The sequence below is a fragment of the Phyllopteryx taeniolatus genome, chromosome 1, assembly GCF_024500385.1.
Source record: "Phyllopteryx taeniolatus isolate TA_2022b chromosome 1, UOR_Ptae_1.2, whole genome shotgun sequence".
Lineage (NCBI taxonomy): Eukaryota > Metazoa > Chordata > Actinopteri > Syngnathiformes > Syngnathidae > Phyllopteryx > Phyllopteryx taeniolatus.
The window spans coordinates 29,510,296-29,526,193 of NC_084502.1; the positions used below are offsets into that span (position 1 = coordinate 29,510,296).

The following is a 15,898-nucleotide window of genomic DNA, read 5'->3' on the forward strand; positions in this document are numbered from 1 at the left end:
AAGAGACCAACTAAAATAGCTTGAAAAAGGACATTTTGGGAATTACCAACCAAAATGATCATGGAAACCCAGTAAAAGGACAAATATTATAAAAATGTAATTTAAAAATAAACAGATGGAAAGGGACCTTTAACATTTTGAACATGCAAGAATTGATCATATAATGAGCCATCGCGTTGCATGGCTTGGCTCGTCCAGACGTATTTTGTTGAAGAGCAACATCAAACCTCCTCCGGCTCTCACGTACCTGTGGGTAAATTACTTCTATCGCAATGCATTAATGGCCACCGTGTCTTTGAAAATATTCAGCGCCACTGACTCCACGTTATCCTTTCCCCGAGCGAGTTTCTTGGCATACGATACTGACAAAATCATTCAGCTCATGTCTTTGAAGACAGTCGCTAGAGGTAAAAAAAGAGTCACTAAATACAGGGACACAGTCCCTAAATTGGCAACACCGAATGCTTTTGTGAACTTGCTCGACTTTGAACTACAAAAGAAAAACCATTCATAAAACGAGAACTCACAAAAGCATTTAAAGAATTGTGGAATCGAGTCTCCGTCTGCAGTCTTTCCAGGAAGCTGCCAACCCTGACCGCTGCAGTTGCCACCAACGAGCAAAAGCAAACACACAACAGCTCCCAGGCAGCCCAGTTTTCTTCTTAACGAGCCGCTTTTATTTCTATTTTTGTAATTTGTATGATTTGTCTTGAAACACTATTTATAAGCCAACCCGCATGGGTGGTGAAAAGTCAACATCTGTCCCAGAATTACAGGAATTCAAAGCTTCAAGTCAAACAGACTTGTTATATGTTCAATATAAGAAACGTGAACGAGTGCAAGTGTTTGTTAGTAACAGTTGTAAGAGTAGTTCAATACAAAATTGCTTTTATTTGAAAGGTAAAAATGTAGTTTTTGTTCAAAGCAGCTGATTCTTGATGAATGGCGACAATATTTGAGATAAATGATTTGTGCCTAATGAATACGTTTGACCAGTCAACAAGTTCTGCACCAGTATAGCAAGACTTACGCTTGTAGTCCAGACTAGTAACAGAATTTAGTGCACTAGTAAAACTTTTTTTTCTTTTCTTTTTGCACTACTTTGATATTTCTGCGCACTCGTACAACTTACTGGTGAGGTAAAATTGTCCACTGGTTGACTGTGTACTGCTAAGTGAAGCACTAGACGTTAACTAGTACAATTTTATATGCAGTTGTGAACTAGTGTACAATTTTGCCTCACGATTAACATATATACATAGTAGTTCTACTAGTGTTTACTAAAATACAGTAACATACAGTAGTGGGAAAAAAATCGAGTCACTCTACTAGCGCAGATGAACGAGTGTACTACATGGTACTTAAGTTGGATATCTAATAAATTCTCAAACAGGTTTCTCTACTTTACTACTAAGGTTTGTGTACTAGAAGGCCAAAAGTGGCACTAGTGGGGGGAAAAAAATTGTGTGCCATAGTTCTACTAGTACACTGAATTGTCTGACTAGTGAGGACAAATAGTGTACTAGTACATGGACCTTAAGCTGGATATCAAATAAATGCTCAAACAAGTTTCCATTGTTTACTAGTAAGGATTATTTGCATGCTAGTAGGCCAAAGGTGGCACTAGTAGGGGAAAAAAACAGTAGTGGGCAATAGTTGTTATGCTAGTGCATTGAATTGTGTTACCCGTGAGGACAAAGGGCGTACAATACTTGTATATGGACTTGGCTTTGAAACATTTGAGCATTTACTTGATATTGGATAAATCCTCAAACTGCTTTCCATAGTTGAGGAGCAGGCCAAACGCGGCACTAGTAACCTTACCAGAAAGACAGTCATTGTACTAGTGCACTGAATTGTCTTACTAGCGTACTAATACCTTAAACTGGATATTGAGAATATGGAACAAATGTTGAAATGGCTTTCCGTAGTACCCGAAGCTCCATATCTGTTGCTGGCTTTCTCCAGTAAGACACCAGGTGGCAGCGGTCAGTATGTGACATAGTTTGCAGGAAAGATGCCCTTTCGTCCACCCACTTGCCCCTCCCACCAGTCGTACTGGTTGTCGGTCTTGGTGATGATGGTGATGCGGTCGCCAGGTTGGAAGCTCAAGTCACCAGGCTGCTGACCGTCAAATGCGTGGACCGCAGTGACCACCAGGGTTTCGCCCGCTCCGGCCACTTGCTTTTCCCCTTCTGGAGACACAAACATGGTGTTAGCTCACGTGGCCATTTTTATGTACAGAATGTTTGTAAATGATAGGCGCCAGGATACTTTCAGGTGGCAGACAAGTGTTTGAAACTTGTTGTGTTTGGGGTTGTGCTGCCAGATATACTCCAAAAGGTTTTTCATTTTCAATTTCTCTTAAAACATCAAAACTCATCCGACGCAACCTCTGGTTGAGGAGTATAAATGGAGTGGATGTTAGGGCTGGGCGATTATGGAAAATTAATAATCATGATTAGGGCCCCTACTGATTATTCAGCCAATATTAGCTCTTTCAAATCAGCCATTTTTTTTTCTTTTACACATTGACACTTTGCCAATCCCAATTAGATTCCAATTAGTCGCCCAGCCCTAGTGCATGTTGTAAATAATTGTACAGAGGAGATCGCAAGATGTAGTAGCCACTTGTAAAAGGGATGGACTGGGAACCAAACCAACATCATAAGGTTTGTCGAAAGAACTTTCTCCCAGGTATATATAAAACGTTTGCTTGGGTTGTCTTTGAGTCACTTAGCAAAACACAATGGCTAGCCTGTGGTGAAAAGAGTTTGTCTGCCATTAATCCGAGCAAAAGAAAAGCCAATTCATTAGCCCGTACCTCAACAATCCTGTTAACTACACTGGTGGCTTGAGATACGGGTGACCAGACTTACGAGTTTTCCAAAATATGAGCCGTCATTCGGACGATTTTTTTGATTTGATTTGCGAGCACTTTATGGCGGCAGTAAACTCAATTCAACTTCACAATAAGCAGCAGTTTGGCAAATACTGGACTGTTTCGTCAAAAAACAGGTTTCAAGCTATTTAACGCCACTCCCAGTTGAGGTCTGCTATCAAATTAACAAACAAAGAAAATTTAATCTTGTGTTTCAAACAACCAAACTATGTTGGCCCCTGTTAGCTGAATGCTTTACATGAATGGAAAAATGCTAGTCATGCTAACAGTTAGCATTCTGTACATAAAAATGGCCACGTGAGCAATTTTTCAACCCTTTAAGTAATCGATATTTCCACACAAACTGTGGAACAACACATGTAGACATAATACTCATAGGCTTATATTCTTCATCCGTGACAAAAAAAGAAAAATAATGTAATTTTACAGCATCTTACGGAGTAAGAGTACAAGAGAAATCTATTCTTCTTTGTTTGTCTGCATGACTGTATTATAAAGTACTGCCTCCTGGTGGTCACAGCAGCAAAAACTCTCTGTTTTACATTCTACCAGGACGTGTAAAATATTTGTAATCTCAGGCAAAATAAAGGTTGAATACAAATTAAATTCTATTTAAAAATGTTATTCCTCTTTTTTTGGAACAGGACTGCATGCTACTCATGTGGTCATTGGGGGCTACGTGGTGCCTGCCGGCAACTTGTTGGTGACCCCTGGTCTAGACAATTTATGCATGCTTGGTGCAGATGTTGAGGTTCCAATTATTTGTTACATGTGTCACAAGAATGTGTGTCATACCCAAGTTTGGAGCTCTTCTGGAAGGAATCTGACCTAAAACAGAAACCCCCATCCCCATAATAAAACATATTATTGATCAATTTTAACCAAGTGTAAGCTATATCCACTAGGGGATGCTGCTGCAAGAAAGAAGCAGCTCGCTGAAGACCAACTTACTTGAAGTGTTAGATTTGTAGATGGAAATATTTGGGTAAAGTGACTTTTTACCTACCGCACCTGCGCACACACACACATGCAATCATGTTGCCATGGTTACAGTGACATTCAGAGGGGAATGTCCTCATGCTTCAAATGTGGAACAGGAAGTAAGCGTGCTTTGACATGGGTGAAGTCCATGTGATGGACATACACTCCAGTACTGGTGCAGGACTTGTACTGTTGTGGATTTACCAGGATCGGACTGGTTCTGGAAGGTGCTCGCTGCTGGCTGAGGAGTAGGCGCTGGAGGTCGGGAAGGAGGACGCGACGACTGAAAACAGACAAATACAAAAACTTTGTCAGCGATCAACAGAAAAACGCAGTTGGTGTTTGAAGAGGAATTCTTGAGCGTGAACAGGTTTGTTTTATTGACAATATTGACATGATGTATTTTCTGAAGACTATTTTTACACCAAGTTTGGCAGTGTTGCGAAAGCTCTTCTCTCGTGTGTCAAATTTACAAGACATTTTTTTCACTTTACATTACTTCAAAGGACCTCTCCAATTCTGAGAACATCGGCACTTATTTAATATTAGGATTTTTTTTCTTTTGTTTTGGCCCACCCACATTTAGGTTGAAATCCTGCACGAGCCTGCTGACGGAGGACATTTTCTTATTGAGCTAGTACGTGTGCTGTGGCGTGATTGTAGTCTATATTGAAAGTCTGAATGTTTTTAGACAAGTGAAAATAGTGAGATGAGATACATTTGAGTAGGCTTGTTTTGTTAAAATCGATCTGTAATGCTTCGTCGCAGAAGGAAGGCAGCCGCATGAGGTAAGTGCGTGCAGATTTAATACGGTATACATAGCTTTTGTCAGCGCACCATGTTATTCATTGAATCGCTTGTGGCTCTAAGACCTCTGAAAAAGAACTTGAGAAGATGATGCAGCACAGAGATTTGCTTTTAAAGGCTTTTTGTATGGTGGGGTTGTCTCGTCACCACAGTGGACTTTGATGGGCACAGCTGGCTGGCGCCGTGTTCATACCATTTGAATCAATGACACTAATAAACTTGTGATATTTTAGCATATTAAATTAGCGATTGAACATAATTTTGGTGTGCTGTTGTGTTGAAGTGAGTGTTCAACAGCATACGATAGCAACATTAGGTATAATACTAACTTGAACAAAGCGGTGTTTGGAAACAAGCAAGGTAGGGTTTTTTTGTCCCCATTTTTTCCTGAAAATTTGTCATTTTGGAGGTGGGGTAATTTTGCCCTACAGCGACAACATAAATATGACTAAACACAGCCACTTTATAGTATAGTACATTCCTTTGTCCACACCAGCTATGCAGCAAATTTGGTCTGCAGTTCCGTCGCTGATGTCACACCAAGACATCAATCCATGCATTTTCTTATCCTCACTTGGGTCGCAGGCATGCTGAAGCCTGGCCTATCTGACTCTGGGTGAGAGGCGGGATAGAGCCTGAACTAGTCGCCAGCCAATCACAGGGAACATGAACAACGAACCATTCGCACTCACATTCACACCAATGGAGTCTTCAATTAACCTACCATACATGTTTTTGGAATGTGCGAGGAAACCAAAGTACCTGGAGAAAACTCACGCAGGCACAGAGAGAACATACCACACTGGTGAGGCCGGATTTAAACCCAGGTCCTCAGAACTGTGAGGCAGATGTGCTAACCAGTCGCTCACCGTGCCACCCTTCAAACCAACACATGACAGCATATTGATTTTGGCAATATGAAAAGGGCCGTTCCCAGGGAAAATAGAAATTTACCAATTGCTCCAAAACAGATATTATTGGAAATGACTGTCAGTTTCATTTTCTTGAACAACAAATGCATAAAGAGAACTTGTTAGTGAAATATAGGCTATCTGGATACTATATGTCCTTTATGTACAGCGTGAGAGTACTTTTTCCACCTCTGCTACTAGTGCATAAGTACAACTGAAAGAAAACCACAAAATGTAGCACTTTGCATGCATACCAATTACACAGTGTGTTTCAAACAGTATACCTTAGTGGTCACATTCTTGCTGCTCCAGTCTGTAACATTGGACTCCGTGTAGCTATTTAAGATATCATAGAGGTTGTCGCACTCCTGAGGTGGCTCCACATCGCCATTCAAAATGCCCGACGCTCGCAAATCCTGAGAGTAGAACCTGCAAGCTCACAAAAACACCTGCATTAGAGCTCCAATTAAAACAAAAACAAAAACACAGTAAGCTGTCCTAACTTGCGGTTGGTGTCTTTGCGTTCAATCAGGTACGAGCCCTCGAGAGACAAGCCGGCAAACAACCCTCTGGACTTGCAGTAGGTGTAGACCGCGGCCATTTTGCGAAGAGTAACATCGGCCTCAACGTTCCTGGAGATGAGCAACAAAAATTGAAATGATACTTCTGCAATGGTTCACGTCATGTCCAGCAGTCACAAACATCGCAGAGGCACACGCAGGGTAAACGTCAGTGCTCTCAAACTGGGGTCCATGATCTGTAACTTCGAAGTCGGCAAAAATAGTATGAAATAAATATATTATTTTTAAAAAAGGCCATGCCTACACATTGGGACCGGTGCACCAATAAAACGGCTCATACAAATCTATTTTATCCTCCCTACTTGAGCTTTGGCCCAATGAAAAGCTCTGATATGATTGTGACAGCATATCTAGCTCTCTAATGCTGTTTTTTTTTTGTACAGGTGAGGATAGGTGACCATGACAAAATATTTGCAGGCTTGGTCGCACATACTTCAGGTCAAAAGTTTTTAAGGGGTGAATAAATGGGCACTAAATCTTTGGCAAAGTTCAGCGCAATTGACTCCCACCGTCATCCGTCTTGTCATATGCTAAACAATGTGAAAATGATTCTGTTCACTTTGTCTGTTAGCAGGAATTAAAGCCGCTTGTCACTTAAAAAAAATAAAATACATTTTGAGAACTGTCGGAACAGTTGGTAAATGTATGGCGACCACATCGCTAATTTGGCTTCGCTTAAGTCTTCCTTCCCACCAGGACACAACATGTACTTTCTGGCAGGGGTCATCAGCAGGAAACCAGCTTTTGCTACGTTGGTCCACTTTTTCACTGTTTTCACTGTAGGCTTTGCACATTTATGTTCTTTCCTGTATGTTGGTATTAAGTGAAGTAAGCAGTGATCAGACGAGCCCAGAGCATTATTTAGCGTCGTATAGCAGTGGTCTAAAATGTTATTTTCCCTGGTAAGACAGTCGATGTGCTGCTTGTATTTAGGGAGCTCATGGTTGAGTTTAGCTTTGTTAAAGTCCCCAAGAATAATGAGGGGTTAGTCTGGGTGTTTTTTCCCCTCGCAATTTCATTTACTTGTTCAGCAAGCGTTAGCAGTGCAGCATTCGTGTTAGCTTGAGGAGGAATGTAAACACCGGCGAGAATGAAAGATGCGAACTCACGAGGAGGGTAGAATGGCTTACAGTTCAAAAACAGCGACTCTAAATCTGGGCTGCAAGGTGATGTCAGTACACCATTTTCCGTTGATGTCGAAGCATATCCCGCCACCTTTTGTTTTCCCCGATAGCTCTGTGACATGGTCTGCCCGGTGAAGATGGAAGCCCTGAAGCATTACGGCACAATCGGGGACACCCTCACAAAGCCATATCTCCGTAAAGCACAGGGCGGCGGAACGTCCAAAGTCTTTACTGGTCTTTGTCAGAAGATGAAGCTCGTCAATTTTGTTGAGTAGGGAGCGTAGATTCGTGAGGTCGAATCGAAAGGAACGCCAGGGGAGCTTCACTTGGATGCCGGCGAGCTTCCCCCTTCGTTGCCCAAGTCTCCATGCGCCATAGACAGCAGCCGGCCTCTCTCGTGCCTCTTTCAAACTATGTCTTTTGTCCTAACTAGAATATGAACATTTTTGTCCTCATAAGACTGCAGTTTCCCCTTGAGGTGCAGGTAAAACGCTGCGATGTCATGCATCTGCTCAGTGGTCACAGCTGTCTACCTGCACCTTAAAGACAAAACAGCACTCAGGTTGGTCCTCTCTCAAGTATGTGCATGAACTGATGAAGCCTGCTCATTTGAGATGCAAAACATCTTCGAGACAACCAGAGCAGTCCAGTTGTAATTAATTCAATGCCCTGAGACTGAACTGACCTTGATGATCGAGAATATTGAGAGGAAACACTGACTGTGTAACTTTTGTAAACTAGTTCCTCTCTGTTCACAACCATGAAAATTATTTATTCATTTGTTTATTTGATATGGACATCACAAAAACATTGGATAATCCAGATGCATTTGTTTTAGGTGTTCTAGCACAAGTGCCAATTCTCAACACTTTTCGACAGCAGGGTTATAATAGTTTGAGTTTTTATTTTGTTTTGAATTGATCAAATTGACTTAGTTTTCATTAGTTTTTAGAGTTGGTTTGTTAGTTTTTAATTAGTAGTTTAATTTTTTCCACAATGCTTTTTGAGTTTAGTTTTTCTTAGTTTAAGCATGTTTTTTTTTCTTGCTTTTTTTAAATACAGGGTAAAGGGGAGAAGCGACATTTTCAATTGTCTGGGAGCACCTGATCATCATTAAAAAAAAAGATATCTTCTGCCAGAAGGAGACCTTCTGACTTCATATGCATGAAAACCTTTTAAACTGCAAAATACAACACCAAGCACATCCCACATTTGTCCTTCAGTTCCCGTATAACCAACCTGCCCATCGGACCCACAGCGACCGTAAAGTTCCCTCCCAATGTCAAGTTCCCGCCTTTTGTGAATGCATCAACGGCCCGCCGATGATTGAGGACGATCACCAGGTCTGAAACCTGAGGAAGATGGGGAGGTGAGCAATGTTTTCAAGTCGCCATTGAACATAAGACTAAAAAATCAAGCACACGTGCCTGCCGACATTTTAGTTACACCATTCAAGACGCTCACCTCAACACCAATCTCGAAGCCGCCACCCAGACCAGCGATTCCAATCGCAGAAGGAGCCGACCAGCCTGTGCACAGACGCATTCACAACACTATTAGTTTGCATTGTAGAAATTGAGACAGCACAGGAGTGTCGGGATTTATTCCCCTGGGCCTTTCAGACACCACTCCCCCAAGCGTGTTCATACAGCAGTTATGGTTTGCCCCAGTAAGATATTTAGATGTGTGATGACTTTGTTACATCAGCAACAATTGCTTTCAACATAAAGAGATGTGGACAGCAAGTGTCAGGTAAACTTAACCAAATTCTCACTCAGGTCGTAGCTGGTGGAGTTCCGTCTTTGTTACGCCTCTGATATTACATCGGAAGTGGCAAATTCCTGGGCTGACTTCCCCCCCAGTTAAAATGTGCCTTTGTTCTTGTAAAGTTTGACTTTTTCTTGAACAAAGTACAAATTTATTGTCAGAACATACATTTTTCTCAAAAATACGCAACTTTGTAATTCCTATGGCACTTTAGGGTACACATAGTAGTTATGTTTAACTGGCATTAGGATTATGAGGGGGTGGTCCTTGGAAAAGGTTTTCCCCTTTAAGAGGTCCCAAGACTCAAAACCTGAGGAAAAAGGCAGGAATTAAAAAAAAGGGTATATGTAGGGGTATACTTATATTTGGTTGTTTTTCACAACATGATGTGCCCCTTGCAGTAAAGATGAATTAGCCCCTGGAGTCTAATGAAAGGTGTCATGATTAATAAACAACTGTTTTGATAATCAATTAATCATTTAGAAACCTTGTTTAACTTAAAATGATCCAAATCCTTGGAATTTCAGGCTCTCAAAAGTAAATATTCTCTGATTTCTGTCATCCTCCATGAAAGCAGACTGATTTTCTTTCTGCTGAATCAAAATAAGACATTTGCAAACTTCTGCTTTTTTTTTTGGAAAACAATGATCAACATGTTTCCCTATTTTCTGAAGGATGTCATGGACCAAACCAGAAACTCAATGAAACTCAAAATAATAGTCAGTTTAACGCATTACGAAAATAAGTGTTATTTACAGCTGTAGTATGAATAATGTGTAATTGACATGTAATAACTCACGTCTGTCAGCCAGCCTGGCAATAACGATGCCGCTGCCTCCTCTTGCTGTGATCAAGAAACCCGCCTTCACCACTGAGATGATGGCGAGCCCCTCAGCCGACGCGATCACTGTAGCTGCACGCACAACACAAGAATGCAAACATAACACAGGCTCAGATGTCAAACTGGTTTTGTACAAATATCTATGGTCATATTACTACCGTATGTAAAGGTACATGCATAATAATCCATGCACCTATTTTTTTTTAATAGCGCTCCTTTCTCCTAACATGTTCCAGGTGAGCTCCAGCCTATCCCAGCTGACGTTGGGTGAGAGGCTGCAGCTATCGAATAGTTTTATTGATTCTTCTATTAATTAATTGGGATAAAAAAAAAAGGATTTTGTATTAATAAACAACAAAAGGCGGCACGGTGGGTGACTGGTTAGCACATCCGCCTCACAGTTATGACGTCTCGTGTTCAAATCTGGCCTCCCTGTGTTGAGTTTGCAGGCCTACCAATGCCTACCTCGGTTTTCTTCAGGTACTCCGGTTTCCTCCCAGATTCCATCAAAATGCATTGTAGGTTAATTGAAGACTTAATTGTCCGAAGGTGTGAATGTGAGTGCGAATGGTTGTTTGTGCCCTGCGAATGACTGGCGACCAGTTCAGGGTCTACCGCGCCTCTCGCCCGAAGTCAGCTGAGATAGGCACCAGCACATCCATAGTGAGTATCAGCTGTTCAGAAAATGGATAGATGGATGGTGAAGGTATTATTTTTGTCCACGTGGGTTCGCCATCCTCACATTCCAAACTAGAATATCTATGATTTTTATTTTAAAATGTAGGCAGTCACCCAATGAGAGTTAGCTGCTGTGAGCACAGTTTAGCAGCTAGCTTTTTACAGGCTAACTGTTAGCCTGTCTGCGTGTTGAGTGCCCCAGTTGCAGCCGTGCGGCTTGTGTTCAAATGTGCTTATTACGAGTTATGCATGTTATGTTACCATTTGATCAATGAAGCGATTGAAATTGCACCGGCAGCTGTGTCTACCCTTGACCACTTGTGGCGGCATTATAATACTTTGTAACGAGCAGCAGTCGGCTATATTAAACTAGTTAACATTGGTACTTTGTGTTGGTGATCTTAGACGTGCTGTTGTGGTACATTACTTAGTTCTGCTTTTCAGTAGACACTTTACACTTTGGTATCTTATTTTTTTATTTTTTTTTTTAAGTGTGAAATGAACTCAAATTGCGGCACGGTGGCCGACTGGTTAGAGCGTCAGCCTCACAGTTCTGAGGTGCGGGGTTCAATCCCCGTCCCCGCCTGTGTGGAGTTTGCATGTTCTCCCCGTGCCTGCGTGGGTTTTCTCCGGGCACTCCGGTTTCCTCCCACATCCCAAAAACATGCATGAATTGGAGACTCTAAATTGCCCGTAGGCATGACTGTGAGTGCGAATGGTTGTTTGTTCCTATGTGCCCTGCGATTGGCTGGCAACCAGTTCAGGGTGTACCCCGCCTCCTGCCCGATGACAGCTGGGATAGGCTCCAGCACCCCCGCGACCCTAGTGAGGAGAAGCGGCTCAGAAAATGGATGGATGGATGAACTCAAATTCTGTTTTTTATGCACTCTTTCCTCCTGGGCCATCTTATTTCTACACAGACTGGTATGAGAGTCTGCAGTCACATTAGCATTAGTCCATGAGGATAAATAATCACTGCAAAGCATCGAGACAGAGATTTTTCTTTGACTTGTTTTTGTAACCGAATTATTTGATCAAACCAGGAGTCTGCAATCTGTGATCCAGAGCTGCATGCGACTTATCATTCTGCTGTGGCTCTTTGTGACTTTGGAAAATACATTTGAATGTAAGCTTCACCCAAGTGCATTTTCCCAGAGGTCAAATTGTTTTTTTTACATGCAAAAATAATTTTCTGTAGCAGTTTACAGATTTCATAAATGCAACACACTGTAGTTTTTTTTTTATACATACAGTTAAAAAACAAAACGATATATATAGTGTTATCCTCACTTTAGTTGCGTTTGTGACTCCCGGTGCTTTGGTTTTTTTCCTCTTGGAAACCATCCAAATTACTGAGTATTGAAGGTTGTAGACGCCTGAATTAAATGTTTCAGCCTTATCCTGGACCTGTTGCCAGTCAATCACAGGACACGTACAGACAGACAAGCATTCACACTCATTCCAGGACAATTTAGAGTCTTCAATTAACCTAACGTTTTTGGAATGTGGGAGGAACATGAAACATCCCCACATGAAGGTCAGAGGCCGGATTTGAACCCTCAGAACTGTGAAGTGGATGTGTTAACCACTCGGCTGCCGTGCCTACATAATAATTATACATAATAATTTTAAGAGAACTGAAGCATTGATGTTTGTTGTTGTGGAGACGACATGAGCAGCCAGGGTTGACTCCCACACAGGAATGCGATGGAAAATTGCCAAAGGCGTGATCAAACCTAGTGTTAGACCGAGTTTGTTTTTTTACATTAGGATCTTTACTTTTACCTCTAATTTTCAACAAGTGTCAACTGAAGTGACAACTGGACTTGCAGCTGTTAACCCTTACCTGGGATCAGTTTGTCCGGCCCATTCCCGGAGGAGATTTCAGTGAATCCTCTGAGGATCTTGGTGACTTTCTTGACCTCGGACCTTAAGTCGGATGGAAGAAGGCTATTCACTGCACACAGTGGCATAGCTGTTATTAGTTAAAGGTCAAGGCTCAACACCATGTTGAAATACATGGCTTTTCCCAAGTCATTCACACTGAAGTCAAAAGAAAACTCAACTGTGGAATGGCGAGAAATTGAAGTGACACTTTAGCGTCATGTTGGACGAGGATCATTCAGAATAAAAGATCTTGCTGATGTTCCAGAGGAATGTGCTGCTGCAGCAGGTGGAATGTTGCCAGACTGGCTGGCCAGGATCTACTCGTACTGTTACAGCTCTAACAGGAACCCGTCCGTCAGTGCTAGATCACCACAGTGTACTTCCACAGGACAGTTTCTAGGTGCGACTGTTCTAGTGTTCTATTCACATGTGGATCAAGCATTCGCGGTCACTGGTGTGTCTAACTGTTCTAAGTCATGTAAACAAGTATTAACAGTTTATTCTCAAGCAGGGTTGTCAAACTAATTTTTGTCACAGGCCACACTGTAGTTATGGTTCCCTTCAGAAGACTAAGTGTGAAAACCATATAAGTGTATAATCATTCAATCATATTTCTACATACAAATACATTGAGTTCTTGAAGCCCAATCAACTATTGTATATAAGCATTGGAGCCCTTAGATGAGTAAATAGTGCCATCGTGTGGCAAATAAACTTCTCAGTTACAACTATGAGCTCATTACTTAAAATTATCATTTTGGTGAGGATCAGACCGAACATTTTTCTCCATTTTCTTCCACTCGCTTGTGTATTTTAGAGGTATATCTCTAAAATGCCAGATGAACCAACTGGAACCATGGGCCTTTTATTTTATGAGACATTAGCACATACAGTGGGCACGGAAAGTTTTCAGACCCCCTTAAATTGTTCACTGTTATATTGCAGCCATTTATTAAAATCATTTAAGTTAATTTTTTTCCTCAATGTACACACAGAACCTCATATTGACAGAATTTTTTGGGGGGGGGAAATCTTTGCTGATTTAAAAAAAAAAGAAAAACTGAAATATCACACAGCCATAAGTATTCAGACCCTTTGCTGTGACACTCATATTGAAGTCGGGTGCTGTCCATTTCTTCTGATCATCCTTGAGATGGTTCTACACCTTCATTAGAGTCCAGCTGTGTTTGATTATACTGATTGGACTTGATTAGGAAAGCCACACACCTGTCTACATAAGACCTTACAGCTCATAGCGCATGTCAGAGCAAATGAGAATCTTGGTCAAAGGAACTGCCCGAAGAGAAAACCAGGCACTGCTCATCACCTGTCCAATACAGTCAGTGAAACATGGTGGTAGCAGCATCATGCTGTGAGGGTGTTTTTCAGCTGCAGGGACAGGACGACTGGTTGCAATCGAAGAAAAGATGAATGTGGCAAAGCACAGGGATATCATGGATGAAAACCTTCTCCATAGTGTGCAGAACCTCAGACTGGGCCGAAGGTTCACCTTCACAAAAGACGATGACCCTAAGCACGCTAAAAAAAAAAATCGAAGGAGTGGCTTCAGAACAACTCGGTGACTGATCTTGAATGGCCCAGTCAGAGCCCTGACTTAAACCCAATTGAGCATCTCTGGAAAGACCTGGAAATGGCTGCCCACCAACGTTCACCATCCAACCTGACAGAACTGGAGCGGATCTGCAAGGAGGAATGGCAGAGGATCCCCAAATCCAGGTGTGAAGAACATTCCCAAAAAGACTCATGGCTCTATTAGCTCAAAAGGGTGCTTCTACTAAATACTGAGCAAAGGGTCTGAATACTTATGGCTGTGTGATATTTCAGTTTTTCTTTTTTAATAAATCTGCAAAAATTTCAACAATTCAGTTTTTTTTCTGTCAATATGGGGTGCTGTGTGTACATTACTGTGGGAAAAAAATGAACTTAAATGGATTTTAGCAAATGGCTACAATATTAAAAAGAATGAAAAAATTAAGGAGAGTCTGAATACTTTCCGTAACCATGTTGTCCCAAAATACGTTTTAAAGCGTGGAGAACGAATTCTCGCATACTGCCGTGGAGGTGCTAAATGTTAGGCCAAGTTTACACTTGGCCATCAGATGTGTGACCACATCCAAATGCAAATTGTATACACAATGGCGACAGTGAGCGCAAAAGCAAAGTTTTTGCGCACAAAATGGAAAGGAAGTGGAAAAGTTTCAGCCTCCGCTACGCCCATGAATATAGAACCTCCTTCAGGCATTGAGATGTTTTTCAAGTTGTTGTTTATAAAAGTCACGCCACTTGCTGCGTGTTTAGAGCAGTATAACAGACCAAAATATAAAAAGAAAAACGACGTGCGTCTAGAGCGAAAATAAACGACTCACACACGGCAACAACGAGCTTAGAAACTTACTTGTCAGCTGCGTCTCGTCAGGTTGTTCTCCTGCGACAATTGCTTTTTTTGTTGTTGTGACAAATGTGTCTGTTCACTTCCGCTTCACCTGTCACGTCGCCTATCACTCGCGAGCCAATCACAAGTCAGCTTGAGAGTCACGTGTCAGGTGGCCGCAGCTGACGAGGATCACAGGTATGAACAGAAACCTAGATACGCCAGCACACTGGAACAGCCCGGCTAAGCGACGTTCCTACGTGGCGGCCACGTTGGTGGGGGCAAGGTTCCTTTCAAAGGCACGCCTATAAATTGAAAATAAGTCTGAACTTGCTCATTTCTGAACCGACTTTCATTAGCTTTACTTTTTTTTGCCAGCGCCGAAGTGTGTACTATCAAAACAAAACATTTGAAAAAGAAAATAACCTGAAAAATATTTTGACACGTAAGAGGCGGCTCAGAAAATGGATGGATGGATGGAAAACGTCATTCCAAGCTCCTGTTGTGATTGTATGTACACCATTGTGAGCAGTCAGCTCAAAGGGGCTCGTGGTATCCACCTATTGTTCATATCAATGATGATGATAATACTTAAACTAATGATAATAATAAACTAGAGATATGTATAAGTAGATACGGCACGCCCATTTTGAGGTCCGTGCTGACAGTGACGTTAAGGTAGGGAACTCAGTTGTCAGTGCATTCAATGTGTGTAGACTGCAAGAAAACCAAAAGAACAAGGGTGCCAGCACTTGTGCTGCATACGCTTGCGTACAACGGTATACAATTACAACAAGGGACCTGGGAGTAACTTGAAAAAATATTTTTTAGTTATTTTTTCAAATGTTGTGTATTGATAGCAGAGGCTTTGTCATTGAAACAACATAAACCTCATAAAAATCGGTTGAGAAATTACCAAGTTACGACTTAATTTCTGTGTCCGTGCATTGCCTTCGACGGGAACGTTGACCTCCCCAACATGGCTGCCACATAGGCACGTTGGTTTGCCGGCTTTCTACAGCGTGCT

At 41.8% G+C, this 15,898-nt stretch overlaps 1 protein-coding gene across 5 annotated transcripts; it reads right to left on the reverse strand.

Annotated features, from left to right (window-relative positions):
* Nucleotides 1–871: 871 nt before the first annotated feature.
* Nucleotides 872–15,035, reverse strand: sh3yl1 (SH3 and SYLF domain containing 1). 5 transcript variants are annotated; one of them, XM_061787061.1, is made up of 11 exons: nt 14,896–15,035; nt 12,439–12,549; nt 9,873–9,986; nt 8,771–8,835; nt 8,546–8,658; nt 6,105–6,233; nt 5,886–6,030; nt 4,088–4,166; nt 3,854–3,913; nt 3,698–3,730; nt 872–2,195 (listed from the first exon to the last, which is right to left on the reverse strand). In XM_061787061.1, coding segments are annotated over exons 1-11 (1,056 nt in total). In that variant the 5' UTR covers nt 14,897–15,035; the 3' UTR covers nt 872–1,989. The 5 variants fall into 5 exon arrangements, with proteins under 5 accessions (XP_061643045.1, XP_061643035.1, XP_061643071.1 ...); XM_061787051.1 differs by lacking the exon at nt 14,896–15,035 and adding an exon at nt 12,659–12,793; XM_061787087.1 differs by lacking the exons at nt 6,105–6,233; nt 14,896–15,035 and adding an exon at nt 12,659–12,797.
* Between the last annotated feature and the right edge of the window lie 863 nt (nt 15,036–15,898).

Bases quoted from the DNA above. Each gene is read 5' to 3' on its own strand.
- sh3yl1 (XM_061787051.1), bottom strand. From the start codon at position 12,698: ATGACGCTAAAGTGTCACTTCAATTTCTCGCCATTCCACA. The intron at 12,550-12,658 runs GTTGAGTTTTCT...CACTGTGTGCAG, and splicing joins CAATTTCTCGCCATTCCACA to TGAATAGCCTTCTTCCATCC. The intron at 6,031-6,104 runs GTTAGGACAGCT...GTGAGCTTGCAG, and splicing joins CGCAAAGACACCAACCGCAA to GTTCTACTCTCAGGATTTGC.